The 18,038-nt window shown below is 44.2% G+C and overlaps 1 protein-coding gene across 1 annotated transcript; it reads left to right on the top strand.

Annotated features, from left to right (window-relative positions):
* Positions 1–9,438: 9,438 nt before the first annotated feature.
* On the top strand, positions 9,439–15,022 carry CBLN4 (cerebellin 4 precursor). The gene is made up of 3 exons (XM_004430253.3): positions 9,439–9,775; positions 12,847–12,963; positions 14,825–15,022. Exons 1-3 carry the CDS (start codon positions 9,485–9,487, stop codon positions 15,020–15,022), a joined length of 606 nt encoding a protein of 201 aa, XP_004430310.1. The 5' UTR covers positions 9,439–9,484.
* The last annotated feature ends 3,016 nt before the right edge of the window (positions 15,023–18,038 follow it).

An 18,038-nucleotide genomic window follows, 5' to 3' on the forward strand; every position in this document is an offset into this window, starting at 1 on the left:
TTCTATTTCTGCATGGACTAAAGAAGCTGTGGTATATATACACAATGGAATACTACTCAGCCATAAGAAACGACGAAATCCAGCCATTTGTGACAACATGGATGGACATTGAGGGTATAATACATTTTGCTTTATAATGACTCTACGATGCCCATGCAAAGGCCTGTGAAGTTCATTTTTTTTGTGGTCAGGAAATATTGGACCCAGCCCAGAAGTTGTGTAGCTCAGTCAATCACCAAAACACCAGCTGCCTAAGTGATGAGTTGGTCTATCCAAGAGGTAGTTATTTAGCCAACAGACAGATGGCCAAGAAAGCCAAGTTAGTTGGTGTATTGTTTGTCATTCGGAAGGCTCGCAGCCAGCTGAAATAGCCAGAAGCCAATGGATTCAGAAGCCATAGCCCATTACCTTGGATTCGTTCCTAGAATCCTGCAGGTAACCAATTAGCAGGCAAAGGACAGAGTAGGGCAGATTTTGTTTCACTGAGCCCACAACCTAGAGAAGAATAGGCATTCTCATAACCCCAGCAGTAGGAAAGCAAGTGGCTGAGCTGGTAGCACGGCCAAAAGTAAGATACTCCTAACCCGGAATGAAAAATGGAAAACAAGGAACAGCTGTGAAAATGGGTGCCCAGGGAAAGGAAAGGCTACTTACAGTGCTTTTTCCAGAAATGTCTTCAATTTCCACGTACAGAAGGATGGCTTATGACACATCATAAATAATTAGTGAGAAGCAGAGAAAACACAAGTCAATTATTGAAACTATCTAGCGTTATAATTAGAAATACACTCAGAGAAGGTAGCCAAAGTTAGAATCTGTGTTACACCACTTTATTCATTACTTCAACAAACATCAAACACCTCTACTATGTGCCAGGAAGTATTCCGGGAAATTGATTATGGGGGTAAGAAGCAGTCCATCTCCGCCCTTAAGAGCTGACAGCATAGTAGGGAAGTAGTATTGCCACTCTGGTTAAGTGCTATAGATGAAAAGCACATAAAGCTATGAAGTCATGAGATGACCTAACCACTCATCATCTAATTACACATATATTTAATAGATATAATATATATTTAATATGGTATATATTTTAATATATATATATGTGTATATATGTGTTTGTATATACATATACATATATTCCCCCACCTTGGGTTTATGGACAATAGCTTTTATTAAAAATTCTGTGATTTGATGCCTGTCTTCCTCTGCTGTAAATTTCATTTCCTTTTTCTCTCTACTGATATTAATAATTCTAGGAAAACAGTCAGTTTCTCTTCTGAATTTGGTGTCACTAACTGAAAGAAAATAGTTCTGAACATTTTAGAAGCCCCTTGCCTTTTGTTTCAACCTTTCTCGTGTGGTCTAGGGGGAAAGATCTTTGGACATGAAGACAGGTGCCCTGCAATCAGATCCAACCCTGTCGCTGACGAGTGGAGTACCTTTGGCAGCAGCGTCTCAGATGCTCTATTTCCTCAATATGAAATGGGGGTAATAAGATCTATCTCTCAGATGAGCGGTGGCAATTAAATGGGAGACGTTATCAGCAACAGTTTTCCCCAAACAAAAGAAAAAACCGATGAAGTTGCATTGTATTCGGGAGTTAGATTCTAAAGTTAGTGCACAAGGGAAAAAATGCTCCGAGTCAAACTTACCCTTGAAAATCCTATCGGAATTCTCACCATGGTGTCTGGCACACCAGCTCTCAAGGAGCCCACCGCAGCCAGTTTTTCCTTCAGAGTTGAAACAGATTGCTGTATCTTCAGCTGGGCACTAGATAAAGTGGTTGGCTTGCTTTTAGTGGCCATGTTGTAGGAAAATACTTCTCTTTAAACACTAGAATCACACTCAATGATGCAAGATGCTCGTGTCAGAGAGGCAGTGGGAACTGAGAGTATCAACTGTCTCAGCAGATTGACGCTTCCCCTCTCACACTTCCTCCAGGCAGGTGTGCTTGGAGTGCAATGGCAGGGCGAGTTACCTTTTGGATGGGAGCTATTTCTCTCTCTTCCCTCAAAAACACTCCTGTTAAACTCGGCAAAGTTAAAAGCATCTAGGACCTTCCAGCTGCCAAATAAATAGTTGCATTACCAGGTCCTTAAAACACCTCTGTCTGGCCCTAAGTACCCTCAGGTACTTAACAACTGCAATATTTTTCTCCCACCCCTGCTTGGCTTTCTGATCCCTTTGTTGCTTTGTGATGACTCTTTCTGGACAGCTGTTCTTAACTTTCCGTATAATCTTCCCTTTGGGGAATCTATCTCTTTCTGCTAAATACTTCTTTCAGATACTCTGAGTGATGAGATCCAGTGACTAAGAGAATAGGGAAGAAAGAAAGAAATAGAAAATTAAACTCTTCATCCATCCCTTGCAGGGAGCTCAGAAACCTGCCTGATGCCTTAGCCTCATTTGAGAGTTTCAGTCATGCAGAATTACTGGAGATGAACTCACTTCAGCCTCATCACTCTAGAATGCAGGCACTCATCCAGTGGCTTGTCCCGCAAACTTGGCTTTGATTATCGTCTCTGCACCGGGTGTCTGAACCTTGAGTCTCTCTCACACTCGGGTGCGCTACGTTCTCCCCGTTTTAATGTCTGTGAGATCAAGCTGTGGCCAGTGCTCCCCAGCAGTTGATGGGCTTGGTCCAGGGAACTGTGGTGCACCGCTCACCTGTAGTCATTAATAGACTCCATAAATTAATGCTAATAATCGCTACTTTTAATTAAGCACCTCCTGTGTGCCCGATACTGTGCTAAGGGCCCTGCTCACATTTCCCTGTTCAATCCCCATAATGAGCTAGGGACTGGGTATTATTTTTATGATTGCAATTTTCCTGGCTGAAGGAAGGTTTTTAACTTTCCCCATGCTCATAAAGCTAGTACGAGATGAAGCTGATTCTAAATACCCTGTTTTCAACTTAAGAGCTAGTCAGCCTGACTGCAGATGGACCCTTCATGGATGCATCCCACCAGCAGCATCTACAAAGTCAGAGTACCATCTGCTTCAGATTCGCCCGGGTGCTAGTTAATAAACATATTCCCAGTTCATGAGCAGAACCATCATCTCAGAGTAGGGACAGAGAGTCTGCCTTGGTAATAAGCCTCCCAGCAAATTCTTGCAAGTAGGGACCATTGGTGAGGACCCTGCATTCACACCCTTCTTTTGTGTACAACAGAAACTAACAATGGCTGGGCACGGATCACACACTGGGCACGGAGCTAGGTTTTCCCCAGTGCTCACACGTTCTGTAAAGAGCCAAGCTGAATCTAAAATGTAATCAGAAATTTTGATTCTACTCATGGGCTTTACCAGTTGCAAGGTGATATTTTTTCTTAAATGTATACTGTGAGGTTTATATGTCTGGGCATCTTCTTAGACTTTGAGTGAATGATTTTTTAGAGTTGGATCAATATAACAAAAGGAAGAATACTGCTCTTCAACCAATGCCACTTAGAAGAAAGAATGTTAGTTCCTTTTCTCTCCAAACTTTAAGTTTAAATTATGAAAAAAACATTAATGTAGTAAATTCCTACTGGTTGGTCTGTTCAGCACCCCTTTCCTTTAAAAAATTATTTTAAATGTGAATCACAATGTAATCTATGATTGCTGTGACCATTCAAATAATAAACATCTGAAGTCAAATTAATTGGTTTTCCTTTCCTTCTATTACACCCTCTAGAGCTGACAATTTGCTGTCTAGCCTTTCACATTTTTCCCTCTGCTTATTCAAACATACCCATATCATCACAGACTTACAGCCTATGAACACAGAATCACACAATACAAAGTAATCTCTATATTTTTCTTTTTCATTTCACCACATATTGCTAGTACCACTTTTCTAGGAATTGTCCTCTCCCCTCGATCCTGCTCCTGTCACATACCCTGTTGCTGGGAATCAGTTGTAAGAGCATGGTAGTTCTGCTTCTCTGGCCAAAGGTGGGCATTTGATACCAGATGCGGCAATGAGTCTTTTCCTTGGGATTTTGGGGTATCCTCTGGGTGGATGGATCTGATATATGTAAAGTTAGGATTGTCAGTTGCCATTGTCCATCATGTAGGCTTCAGAAAAAGCTAGAATGCAGTGAGCAAAAGAATAACACAGATGTGCCAAGGAGAGAGAGAAAAATAGAGATGGAGATAAAGATGGAGATAGAGAGATAGAGAGAGAGATAGAAAGAGAGAGAGATGGAGATGGAGATAGATAGAGATAGAGATAGAGATAGAGATAGAGATAGAGATAGAGATGATAGAGATAGAGATAGAGATAGAGATAGAGATAGAGATAGAGATGATAGAGATAGAGATAGAGATAGAGATAGAGATAGAGATAGAGATAGAGATGATAGAGATAGAGATAGAGATAGAGATAGAGATAGAGATAGAGATAGAGATAGAGACGGCGAGAGGGAGAGGGAGAGGGAGAGCAGAGGCCACGTTTTGGGTTATCCACAAGGCTTCATTCCATTCCCAAGGCTCAGTTCTGCCATTGGACTCTGTGAGATAGGGTCCTTCCAATAAATCCGCTTTGTGCCTCATTGGCCTTCTATTCTTAGTAACTAAGGGTGGATTAAACATTTCAAGCCCCTAAAATTTTTTGAAAGAATTTTACTTTTCCTATCACACTTATATCATAGTGAGTAAATGGTGTATTATTTACCTGTGAGAAGTAAGGGCAATGATAAGTTACTTTATTTGGTAAACTTTTTTTTTTTCTTATTGACTCTCTGCTCAATCCTGTGCTCCTAAGTAGTTGATAATCCATGGAGAACACAACAAATAAATCAATAAGTTCAGAAAATTGGGATAAACATAATGACTGGGGAAAGCATAGGGTATTATGGGAAGGCCAAAAAGAGACATCAAAACCTGTCTGCAGCCCTAACCAAGAAGTCTGACCCTCCCCTGACATCTTAGATGCATCCCTTGTTGGCCAGTGTGGTGACGGAGGAGACTTTGTCGATGAACTATCTCAAACAACTTTTAAATTATAAAATCCTTTAAAATGATTTTTAAATCATCCAGCTACTTTTCCCCACAAATGCCGTCTTCCCGCAAAACACATCAGCAATTGGGCTGTCTCCAGAGGGGGTCCTGAGCATTGACTCCACACTGCTCTGAGACTGGCCGGTGGTCACATATTGGTCATTCACAGAGCCTTGTTCTCCTTAAGCTCCTTACTCTCCCTTCAAGAATAGCATTTGCTTGCCTTGATAACTATCAATATAGAGAGCGAAGTGTAATTAAGTGACCCCATGGGCCTTCGCCTGGGTAGGATATGAGCCTCACTGCTCTCTCTCGCGATTTTCCACCTTCTGCATGACTGACACGTGTTCTGCCTGCTACACGATGTGTGGAGTCTTCTTTCATTCATCCACAGGGCTGTTTTTCAGGTGAGGCCCTTAGAACCAAATACCTTGTGTGTCTGTCTTTGCCTTCTTTGAGACATTTTCTTCAGAAAGAGAAAATTGCTCATGGATCTTTCCTGTCTTGGGCTTGCCTGAAACTTGGTTTCTCTAAGGGGTGGTCAGACGAGCAGTCATGGAATTTACTTACCATGGGAGTATCGCTTTCTCGTGCAAGACCAGTTCAGATTCTAACTTACTTTTCCTAATTTACTTTAAGTTGAACCCAAGTGCAGAGAAGTGAAATTGCTGTAGGTCTAGCAACAAAGTTCCTGGGCATCAAACACAACCTGGGAATCTCAGAAAAGGGGAACATTTGGGTCTCAACCAGGCTTTCTAATAGTACACTTGCGACTGAAAAAAAGAGAAGGAAAGAAGAAAGAAAGAAGCAGATCTGTGCTGTGGCTGGAACGAAATTTGGGCTCGATCCTGTTTCTTTTCTCCTGGGGATGCTGGAGCTGGAGTAGGGGGCGGGGAGCAGGTGATGCTTCCTTTCCCGAAATGTTGGGGAAACATTTCCCATCGGCAGGGGATTGGGTTTGTTCATGTCTTTTGGCAGGAGATGCATGGGCTTATGTGATTTCTGGGATATTGTTCTAATGAGGATTCCAGATGGCAAGGACAATAAAACTAGCCCAATGAAGTGAGTTTTATTGCCAGGATACAGGAGGCTCTCGAGAAACCCAAGGTGAGAAGAAAGAGTTGCTGGACCTCTTGTGAGCAGGAATTATGAACTGGACATTCCCTGTTCACTCCCTCCCTCCCTCCACCTCTCAGAAGTGCACAGTCTCCGGAATCGGCTTCTGTCTGCGAGTGTGGCCAGTCCTCCTGTCTCTTCCATCGTGCTGTTCTGCTTCAGCTTGCAGGCAGCCCATTGAGGAGACTACAGACCTCTCCTCTGCAGGACCCAGTACTCACTGGAAGCCGTCCTGGGGTCTCATTCAGATCCTAGAGACAGAGAATCTAGCAGCCCCAGCTCATCTGGCTGCATCAGGACACACAAGTCATGGGCTTCTGGTATCAAATGGATTGACAGCCCTGGAACCCAGGGGCTATCCCTGTTCAATCAGCCGTGGTGGGAAAGGGAGACGGGACCCTGTGATTCACGATATCAGATAGCTTCTCTTCACAGGAGTTGACGGAAAATGTAGTGTTCCACATATTCAGAACACCCTGAATAGAGGAACATTTTTTAGTAAGGAACCAAGACTTTCATCTCCAATTACCTGGAAGGCCTCAAATTTAAATTTGCTGAGAGAGATTCATTTAAACTAGTTTATACTATAAGGTGAGTGACTGATAATTACATTCTGTCTGGAAGCATCACGTCATTCCACAAATATTGAGTCCCTAATATAGTCACTCTGTTGGATTTGGGGGCTACAAAATGAGTACTTTTGGTGAGGGAAAGAGGAGGGAAGGAAGAAGTTTCTTTAAATCTCAGTTCTTGCAGGAGGAAAGATACCTAGAGAACGAAAGGATGCAGAGAGAATATATTGGGGTTGGTGGGGGAAGATAGCTTATTGACTATTTAACAATTCTGTAGTCAACGGGGCTTTTTAGTCAAACTTCTTCCAGCCTGAAATTGAACAGCCCAGGTCTTAGTCACTAAACAGCTGTCCTGGACAAGGAAAGCAGAGTTCCTACCCCTGTAGCAGAAAAAGAGGAACCAGCATCTACTGAGAGGAAACTGCAGCTGCTTTCCAGGCAGACTGTGGTAAGAGCTGGAGGAGAGTTACAAAGTGCAGCAAAGGCCATCTTCAACAGGTGCCAGCTCAGCCTTTTTAGTTATAGTTTAGAGTAGTGACATTCAACAGTGTAACAAATAGCACAGCAGGAGCACCTGCCAATCAGAACTGGTACCAGCCCCACTGCCGCGGAATCTGGAGGCCCCTACGGCTCCAGGCACCAACTCTTCAGTTGCAAGATTATAGGGAGGTGGAGGCCAGGGAAATACCAACCAGTAGGGGCATCCCCGATTTTAACAATTGGAACTGCAGTGTGGTGCCCACGGCTCAATACCCCAGCCTCCCGAAGGACCTCATGAGGGGACAAGACCGGACATGCAGGTCTGGCTTGTGTTGTGGAGGGGCTTGAACCCATGCTAACTGAGGATGTCCTTCATTCAGGAAGGAATAGGGAGCCATCCGTCTGGGGGACATTGCTCAACAAACACCCCATCAACTAATAATTAGTCAATACATTTCTAGGCGCTCCAAATGGCTCATGGGGATGCTGTTTTGATTAAAGAATCCGTGCCTGCCCTCTGGCAGCTGGAAGTCTACAAGCAATTTGGGAAAGGAGTGACATGACCCCAAAGCATCACAGACCTGGAGGGCTGAGGGACCTTCGCAGAGTCCTGTCCTCTCAGAAGGGCAAGAGACTTGGCCAAGTGTAGGCAGCCGATCACAGACAGAGACAAGCCCTTCGCTCCCAGTGGTGGCTGCAGAAGAGGGAGATACATCTTGCCAATCAGAGGCCAAGACGGCAGTGGGGTGGCGCAGAGGGGAGGGCGGCACATCGAGAGGGAGAAAGATGCTGTATCCTCAGGAGTGGAGTTGGCTGTTTTTAGGGGTACGGTTTCGGAGGACTTATTCCTGCTGAGTGAACTCTCTCTCTCTCGCTCTTTTTCTGGCCTTGCCTGGGGTGGATTCGCGGTGTGGGTGGCAAGGCGCGCCCGGGCGGCTTCTGAGGCCCATCTTCCCAGAGCGGAAAGCATAAGGCACCTCCTCCCAGCGGCCCCTACAGGCTTTGGTCCGCCCCGAGGCTTCCCAGAGCTCGCCAGGCCCCAGGGCTCTGTGGGGCAGGCTCCGGGCCAGGCGCGGTAGGGACGTCGGCCGGTCCCTAGGTCCCAGACTGCGCGCCGCGCGGGGCCGCCGCCGCCCATCCGGCTCCGCAGCCGGGTCTGGCGGCGCCGCGCTCCGCTGGGAGGGCGCTCGGCGGCGGAGTCCCGCGCTGGGGAGGGGCGAGGAGAACCGCAGCCCCCTCCGCCGGCTCAGACCGAGGAGGAGGCGAGCAGGCGCGGAGCTGGGGCAAGCGGAGGGCTGTGGACTCTCTGGGCACACGCTCTCCGCGCCGCGCGCTCCCCGGGGCTGAGTGGCCTCGGACGTTGGCAGCCAGCAGCTCTGTGCGCCCCGCTTGCTCCAGAGTGCGTTAAACGCAAGGCGGGAGCTGCTCCGCTGGGGTCACCGGACTCCTCTCTCTTTTCCGGGAGCCCGCAGGTTGAGCTAGAAGCCAACCCCAGCCGGAAGCTGCGCTCCTATAAATAGCGCGCGTGTGCCCGCCTCGCGCTCTCCCCGGCTGCGCGAGGACAGAGAAAGTTGTGCGCAGGGACTCCGGGCGGGCGGCAGAGGCAGGAGAGGACCCCGCCGGCCGAGCCGCCCTGCACCCTGGAACTGATCCCGCGAATTTGTGCTTTCCGTGCTGGGGACCCGGCTAGCCACTGCCTACCTGCCGACGTCCGAGAGACATCAAGCTTTGGGGAATTTTTGACCAAGCGAAAGTGGGAGTCGCTAGAGTCCTGGCCATGAACACAGCCTCGCGTTCTTCTCAGTCTGGGAGACACCTTCTGCCTCTGTAATTCGTCCCTGCCGCAAGCCAGACGCGTACAGGACCGACCTCAGCATCGCTCGGCACCCATCAGCCCCGTGACTTCTCTGAGTCGCCTTGGTTTTTACTGCTCCGTGGTTCACCTGGGGGTGTTTGGGTTTGGAGTGAGAATTTATCATCATTTTCCCCTTCTAGGTGTGAATGTGAGGGTTTGGTGACTTTTAGATGTCTAGGAACAAGGGTGGGTGCAGAGGCCCCAGAGAAAGCTGATTCTTGGGCGGAGGAGGGTGGGGTAGGGGGTTCTGCATGAGCTCCTTAAAGGACAAAGGTAACAGAGCCAGCGAGAGGGCGCGAGGGGAGACTTTGACTTCAAACGACAGAATCGGCGGAAGTGTGCGCGCCGCCGCCGCCGTTCCCGCAGCGCTGTCGATCTAGCCGCTGGCATCTTCCCCAGCTCCGGGGTCCCGGGGTAGGAGGCGACGCGGGCGAGGAGAAGCGCCAGCCGGCTGCGGCTGCCCACGCGGCTCACCATGGGCTCCGGGCGCCGGGCGCTGTCCGTGGTGCCGACCGTGTTGCTGGCCCTCACCCTGCCCGGGCTGCCCGTCTGGGCGCAGAACGACACGGAGCCCATCGTGCTGGAGGGCAAGTGTCTGGTGGTGTGCGACTCGAACCCAGCCACGGACTCCAAGGGCTCCTCTTCTTCCCCTCTGGGAATCTCGGTCCGGGCCGCCAACTCCAAGGTCGCCTTCTCGGCGGTGCGGAGCACCAACCACGAGCCGTCTGAGATGAGCAACAAGACGCGCATTATCTACTTTGATCAGGTCGGACCCCAAGGGATGAGGGACACCGGGGGTGGGGGGAGGGGGCGATCTCTGGGCAGCTCAGACTGGGATTGCCTGTTCAGGCTAAGCTGGTCTGACTGGGATATGGGGAATCATTTCAGCACTCGCCTCCCCAAATATGTCTGGGTCTGAAACTTCTACTGTCACTCCCACCACGACCTCGCCCCCATTCCCTCCTGGCCTCCAGAAGAGACTGCTGGCGCGGTGGGAGAGAGACTGGGAGTGCAGAGCCGGGCAGCAAGAGCTCAGGACAAGTTTAACAGCAACAGGTCCGCAGGAGCTGGCGGGAATCTGGTCCCTGGGCCTTGCAATCTCTTGGCTAGAGCTTGGTCCCCTGGCTCAGACTCCTCTGCAGATGCCGCCGAGGCCGTTCTCGCGGTACCCTCGCGGACGCCGGGTGAATGATTTGTGTCTCCCAGGTGGAGAAGCTTCTCTCCAAAGAGAGCTCCAGGGATTCACACACTGTACAGATCTCGCAGGTGGCCAGAGGGGGGAGCAGCGGTGGCCGGGGTCAGACCTCGCCCACCTTGCCTCTGCCGGGATCCCCACACACGTTGCAGGCGCCGCTGCATTGGACAGCTCTTCCCTGGTACTTGGAGAAAAGTTGCGGAGGAGGAGAGAAAAAGAAATTGGGCAACTGTGCTGAGCTCCCATAGGGTTCTCCCTTCCCCAGCTCCTGTCCTTTCAGAGAATTGCAAATTACTGGGGAAAGACAGACTTTGAGGTTGAAGGTAGGGGATGGGAGAGGTACTGATAAAATCTGTGGCTTCTTTTTAGCGACACGGAGCTCTGGGGTTTGGCTAATGAGAAACCCCAGGATATCAGCTTAGCTTTAGCAAGGAGTCTTAAAACTGAAAGCTGACTCTGGCGTTTTAATTCAACCCTAACAGCACCTGAAATCTTCTTAATTCCAAGGTGCCATGTGTAGTTCACAGTTGTATGCAAAGCCACATGTGTAGGAGTACAGGTTAAATGGTACTGCAGGATGTGCCAGGGAAGGGATGAGGTGACATTTCTATTCTTTACTTAATTGTTCCTAAGTAATGCACTCTCCAGCTGGAGAAAGGCAGAGAATGCCTCTCTGGGGCTTACTATCGGATAGCCACAATTTTTAAAGAATTAAGCAGCTCCTCTGGGGTTTTGGTGCAGTATTTTCCATCTTGAAGGAAATAAAGTCTAGCACCACCCCTGGTTTGTATTTCAATATATTAATTAAATTTTGGAGTACTGTGGACACTGCATTATCTTCTGTACAGTACATTCTTTTCAATGACCTTTCCGTCAATTAGAAGAGGAGAAAGGTTTGTTCTTCTGTTCAGGGAGCCATGCATCTTAGAGACAACAAGACACATTTAGTTATAAATCTCGATGTGCCTGGATGCTCTAATTACAACGTAGAGTCAACATCAGCCTTATGTGTAGTCAACACTAATCAGCCATTTCCATTACTGCTAATGAATTATGCTACTTGTGTCTGATTCAGGAAGTCCCTATTAAGTACCACAAATTGTTTTAAATGTGCCTGAAAAAGATCTTTGTAAAGCCTCTGTTGGGGATTATTGCATAGCTGGTGACTTGTTGAAAGATCATCAATCATCAAGTCAGAGAAAGAAATCAATGCTTATTTGGAAGAAGGTAAAATCTCAGAATAAAATTATACCCGCACGTGTATTTTAAGTCAGGGGTTGAGCCTGGTACATCTTCCTCACCATCACTATATTCTGGTGCATTGTTCAGAGGTAATAGTATGTCTTTAGGAAATTATGCAGACGGCTTGAAAATGTATTAATATTGGCAAGAATGCAATGTTTAAAAGAGATAGTAGCAGATTGCCATTGATATAGGGGATATGTGTGTCTAGAGGGTCATCTGATTTTTTTGAATCCCACCTATAGATTCATTTCTTGGAGGGAAATGGAAGAAATGCTGGTTACTTTACAACCTCCCCCCCGCCCCCAAACACACACACACACACACACACACACACACACACGCACATTCTCTTGCTTTTTCTCTAAGGAAGGGACTTACCTATGTGACATTTGCAAATTTAGTTAAAGATGTCACTTATTGAAATTCAGAGTTAATTTCATAACCAGTAGAACCAGGCTGAACATCTTGGAATACAAAATGCATTGTTGTTTTCTTGGAAAACAGTGCCTTATTTCACTTGTCATTTTTGACCCTTGAACTTAAAGAGCAGATGATTGATCAGGAGATAAGGATAAGACTGGGAGGAACTCGAGAAGGCCACCTATTTCACAGTCTGTCCGTATTCCTGCTCTACTCTTTGGCAGCCTACAAAGGCTGAGTCATTGCCAAAATATTATAATTAAGGCCTAGATGGCGTAGAAATGAAAAAAAATGGCCGTGGATCTTAGGAGAGGTTTGGTAGAGGCTCAGAAGAGGGCCAGGTGTTCAGATCACTCTGCACCAACTGTTCAGTTATGTCACACGGTGGCGGGAGTGCCCAGGCCTCTGTTTGATGTGTCCAGGAATGACTGCAGAGAGCCCATGGATGCGATTGGCTGGCTTGGAAACGTCACCTCTGGACATTGCGAAGGCTTGTAGAGGGTGGAAATGTAAATATATGGTAGATGCCTTTTATCTGACTCTCAAGGTAAAGCTAATATTTATAAGCCCTCACATGTTACCTAGATGTTTCCAAAGCCATCGGGCCTTGCTGGAAATTGAGGCAGGCATACAAAGCAGGTACTTAATTTTTTCCTATACCATTTAAAAGACAGAGAACCTTCCAATACACAAATCCATTTACCAAGTCACTAAAGAGGAAAGGAATAGAACTCAATGTTTTATTCTCTATGGTTTCTTAAACTAGTTGTTGAGAAAGAAAGAAAGGAAGAAAGAAAGAAAGAGAGAGAGAGGGAGAGAGGGAGGGAGGGAGGGACGGAGGGAGGGAGAGAAGGGAGGAAGGGAGGAAGGGAGGGAGGAAGGAAGGAAGGAAGGAAGGATAGAAGGAAGGAAGCTTATTTTACTTACAGAAGAGAATATTGTAATAATTTACTGTTATTTATTATTGTTATTTGTAGATCCTAGTAAATGTGGGTAATTTTTTCACACTGGAGTCTGTCTTTGTAGCACCAAGAAAAGGAATTTACAGTTTCAGTTTTCACGTAATTAAAGTCTACCAGAGCCAAACAATCCAGGTATGTGTTTTGACCTGTTCCCTCTCTGCCACCAAACAACAGTGTTTATTGGTAGTGGGTTATATATTTAAGTATTTATCCAAAGATGTGTTTTCACTGTAAAAATAAACAACCGTCTTTATAGTTTATTTTTAAAACACTTAATTTCCAATTTTCTTCTTTATAACATCCATTGAGATTAAGATGCATTCAGTATATGCATCCAACAAGAAGCATATAGAAAAATACACAATTGAACTTATTATCTTAATAACAACCAACCATTTAAAAAACACGGCTTAGTAAAAACTCAGTGACACAAATCTCTTTATAAGATCTTGATTTCGTTTAATGCATGTGAAAAAATTATTTGAACTTGTGAGGACAAAACTTGTAAGACCAGCAGAGCTTTACAAGTGCATACTAAATAAATAAAACAAATTTGCTAGCATTGTTAAAAATTAAGAGGTACAGTTAATCATTAATAAGAAATTTATAAAGGAACAATTATTCAATATATTTTTTAAAAAAAGGGTGTGCTATGCTAATGCGTTAAATGGTTTATCTTCAGTCACTCTGATGCTAGTGACTTCTTATCAACTTCAATTCCATATTTAAGAATATGTTTGTGCGGGCCGGCCCCGTGGCTTGGTGGTTAAGTGAGCGCGCTCCACTGCTGGCGACCCGGGTTCGGATCCCGGGCTCGCACCGACGCGCTGCTTCTCTGGCCATGCTGAGGCCGCGTCCCACATACAGCAACTAGAAGGATGTGCAGCTATGACACACAACTATCTACTGGGGCTTTGGGGGAAAAATAAATAAATAAAATCTTTAAAAAAAAAAAAAAAAAAAAAAAAAAAGAATATGTTTGTGTTGTGCTTTCCAAGATAACGGGCTTGATCTTGCACTGAAAGGCAACAATGGGGCTAGTTCCTATAATATTCAAATATGCTAACACCAATAATGCCAATGCATGTCTATGGGATTCTAGGATAACTTTTTATCTTATGTTCTATGATTGTATTGTATACATATCCTAGTGAATCGATAAATTGATCAGCCTCAGATTTAATCTATTCAGTATTATTTTTAACATAAAAGGAATGAATATCCAGTAAACAAATTTACTACTGTGGAAAAGCTTTTCCCAAGCCCCAGTATTTAGAAATTTATGTAATGCTTAACACAATATAATCAAAATTGTAGTATGCAGGAAAGTGAATAAATTTTGAGTTTACTATTTGTTAATAATTTTGAGTTTATTAATTCTTTGCTAATTATCCATCATTAAAATCTTCAGTGGTGGTGGCAATTATTATTTTTAACACAAAATTTCTTATCAGGGAAAACAGAAAAAGAAATCACAACACACACACACATTTCATAATTTCAAATAATTTTCAGCACTATGCATGTCGCAACTGCATAGTAACCTGCAAGGATGTTGGTAGAATCTTGCTGTGTCTGGGTTTATCAGGGCAAAGGGCACTGAGTCTCTTTTTATTAATATACTGGGAAGCCACAGGCTTGCTTCATTCCCAAGAGATTGCTATTGAATACAGGACGTAAATAAAGTAGTGAGCCTAATTTATGTGCTGAAAGGCGGCCAGTCTTCACATGGCTAGGTTCCTCTCCATGGATGGTATTCTTTTGTAGGCATTTAAGGAAATTTCTATCGGAGAAATTTAAATTTTTTTTAAAAAATTTAAAAAAATCAGCTCAGTAGACTGAGTCTAGCCCCCTCAATTGGCTAATTTGAAAGGAAGGGAAAATATTTACTGAACATCTGATATTTTAGAGGTCATTCATTTTAGATATCATTCATTATCCCCAGTAGATGTTTTGACTTGAAAGAGATTTTCAGTGGTTTTCTTTCTTGTAGGTTAACCTGATGTTAAATGGAAAACCAGTAATATCTGCCTTCGCTGGGGACAAAGATGTTACTCGAGAAGCTGCCACTAATGGAGTCCTACTCTACCTAGATAAAGAAGATAAGGTTTACCTAAAACTGGAGAAAGGTAACTTGGTCGGAGGCTGGCAGTATTCCACGTTCTCTGGCTTTCTGGTGTTCCCCCTATAGAATTTCATTTCTCCGTGATGTTTATCCAGGTGAGGGGCAGCCCACCCCTGAGTCATTGAAAGATCATTTTCTCGTCATCGGATTGATGTCTTTTATTGGTTTCTCATGGGTGAATATGGATTCTCTTTAAGGATTCTACACCTGTCTGAACTAGTACAGAGTTTCACAGATTATTTTTTTTTGTGTGTGTGTTTTAGTATATTTGGATTGGGACCCACACCAGACAACACCTGTCTATGCTTAAATGTAACAGTTAAAAGCTGTCTGCAAGGTTTATTCTGAATTTAATTTCGTGGAATTACTGAATTTGTTGCAGATGTGGAATTTTATTTATTTTTGAGAGACTGGCAACTGGTCTAGGAATTAGAACACTCAAAGGTTCTGACTTCAATCAACGGTTAGTGTGAAACAGCCAAAGAACTGTATGCGGTGTTGATATATTGATTACACTTGTTTGTATTCCTTTGGAATTTGTTTGTTTTGTGTCTCTTAAGGTAACTGGGAATTGTTTTTCAGTGACTGGCTTTGTGTCTTCTCTACAAATAGGGTAATGAATGGCTTGCCCGCAAATTTACCCTGTCTATGAGATCACCAACATGACTTCCTTTAAAAAAAAAGAATGCTTCATAGTTGTATTTTAATTATATATGTGAAAGAGTCATATTTTCCAAATTATATTTTCTAATAGGAAGAATAGATCATAAATCTGACAAGGAAAAAGTTGCTTATTTGAGTTCTAATTACTCAATCCCCAAACCTCGGCAAAACAGTGCCCCTCCGCAGGAAATCTTATACTTTATTGCTCAACTTTAATTAACATGATTGATAATAACCACTTTATTAAAAACCCAAGGGATTTTTTTTCCCTTAGACATGACCACTTTATTAACTGGAGATGGGACACCCTTGTTTTTAATTATACCTATTTTTCAAACTTTCTGTTGTGTTTGAAGTATCATCTGGTTTTGCCTTAACTCCTTAAATTGTATATATTTATCTGTTTAGCTAATATTAAATCCAGGGCCGGCCCTGTGGCTTGGTGGTTAAGTGCGCGCGCTGCGATGCTGGCGGCCCGGGTTCGGATCCCGGGTGCGCATCGAGGCACCACTTCTCCATTCATCCTGAGGCCGAGTCCCACATACAGCAACTAGAAGGATGTGCAGCTATGACACACAACTATCCACTGGGGCTTTGGGGGGAAAAAATAAAATAAATAAAATCTTTAAAAAAAAATATTAAATCCAAATATCTCATATCTGAACTTAGTGCAATATCTTATTTTGTCTTTTGTACGGGTCATATGAATTCATAAAATTATTTATGTCTCTGTTATAGAATAAAGGTTAATATATGTTAGTTGGATTGTTTTGTCCTCTCAGTTTTGAAAATACGTATTCTCCATGATTTATTTCCTCTCTCTCAGCAATCGTCCTTCCTTTCTTCCTTCTTTCCTTCCTTCTTTTCTTCTTTTCTTCCCTCTTTTGTTTTTCCTGGAGTTTAAGAAAAGCTTTCTGAATTTTCGGGGAATGTCCTCTGAATTGGTGTAGGAAATCTTTACAGTGTTTAGTCTGTCCAAATCCAGGAGCTGTGAGCTTGCCAGAAGAGAATCAATGAACTTAAGTAAACTCTTCTTACAGACGGACACATTGTTAGGAAGTTAGGTTAAAAAAAAAATCCCCTAAAATACCACGAGGATGCTCAGTGAGTGAACGAGCGGTGATGAGCATAAAGACCCATGTTTCCAAACTGAAGACTTTGGGAGGAGGTTCTGCCCTTTTCTCAACGCTAAAAGACAAACAGGAGATTGCAGGCTTCTTTTTAGGAGGAACTGTTATTATAGATGTCTCATCTGGAGATTTGGTTCAATTTCCTGGTATATAGTCGATTAAAACAATTTTGGGGGGACCCCTTTTGCAGCTAGTGGCAGCGAGGAGGGTGCTATAGGATCTTGTGGGAGGAAATATGCAGGCAGGTCTTCCAGTATAATTGTGATTAATCACCAAGTCAAAATATTCATTCATCACAGGAAGTCTCCCCTTCTTCCCCGAGAAGAATTATCTAGAGATGTTGGCACTGGATCCTCAATGTTTTGCTTGGCAAGTTATCCCCCAGCTGGCTTTCAGTCAAAAATCTTTCCTCCTTTGTAATTGTGTAATGTGAAAAACAATATTGCACAGGAGACTTTCATCTAAATATGAGTGGCATCCTCTGCAAATGTACCTGCTCTTAACGTACGCTTCTCCATAGTTCTCTGTATTCAGAGTTTGTGTCTATACGTTGAACAGAGTGAATCATACTTGAATAAATATGCTGTTAGTCATTGTTTTGGCAAAATGGCTCAAGAGTATTGGAATTACCAATAGACATCTATGATGGGACAGAGAAAGTTTGGTGCTTAACAAAATAGACCAAGGTAGAAATGTCATTTATAAACATGTTTATGGCCATCCTTTGGGACTTGAACTTATTTTTCTTGATTTTTCTAAACGTAAGAAAACATTGGCAAAGGACTTGGCTTTAATTTCTAAGCTCCAGTATTTATATATATTGGAATGCAAAATCCGTTTAAAACCTTCAAGAGAAAATCTACATGACAAAACAGTGAAGCTGTGGCCATGGAGTGTGCGAGGGTACCTGCAACAGGGGAGGACCCCAGTGGAGAGATGAGCTATCTGTCTGGTTAATGAGGTCAAAATGAAAGCCTTGGGTACTTATTCCAAACTGGTTCTAGGGAGTGAGAGCTACCCAGAACATGGTGGCTGGAAAGATAAGATTGAAGGGAGAGAACAAGGGACAGAATGATTTAGCCAGAGGAGCGTGGATTTTGATGGGACATAGGATGGAATTCTACAACCTTCACTTCCAGCTCTGTGACCTTGGGCAGGTTTCTTCACCTCTGTGAGCTTCAGTTATTTCATGTGTAAACAAGAAATAGTTGCTTTTGAGGATTAAAGGAGACATGTGAAGTGCCTGGTACACAGTAAGGAAGCTCAACTAAGAGATTACCATTGTTACT

This window comes from Ceratotherium simum, chromosome 21 (genome assembly GCF_057802395.1).
Source record: "Ceratotherium simum simum isolate JZ-2026a chromosome 21, ASM5780239v1, whole genome shotgun sequence".
NCBI classification, from domain to species: Eukaryota; Metazoa; Chordata; class Mammalia; order Perissodactyla; family Rhinocerotidae; genus Ceratotherium; species Ceratotherium simum.

What these genes read in the sequence shown, in the direction of transcription:
- CBLN4 (XM_004430253.3), top strand. Translation starts at nt 9,485, where the DNA reads ATGGGCTCCGGGCGCCGGGCGCTGTCCGTGGTGCCGACCGTGTTGCTG. An exon ending in GCATTATCTACTTTGATCAG is followed by an intron (nt 9,776 to 12,846) that starts GTCGGACCCCAA and finishes TGTTATTTGTAG; the next exon opens with ATCCTAGTAAATGTGGGTAA. An exon ending in ACCAGAGCCAAACAATCCAG is followed by an intron (nt 12,964 to 14,824) that starts GTATGTGTTTTG and finishes TCTTTCTTGTAG; the next exon opens with GTTAACCTGATGTTAAATGG.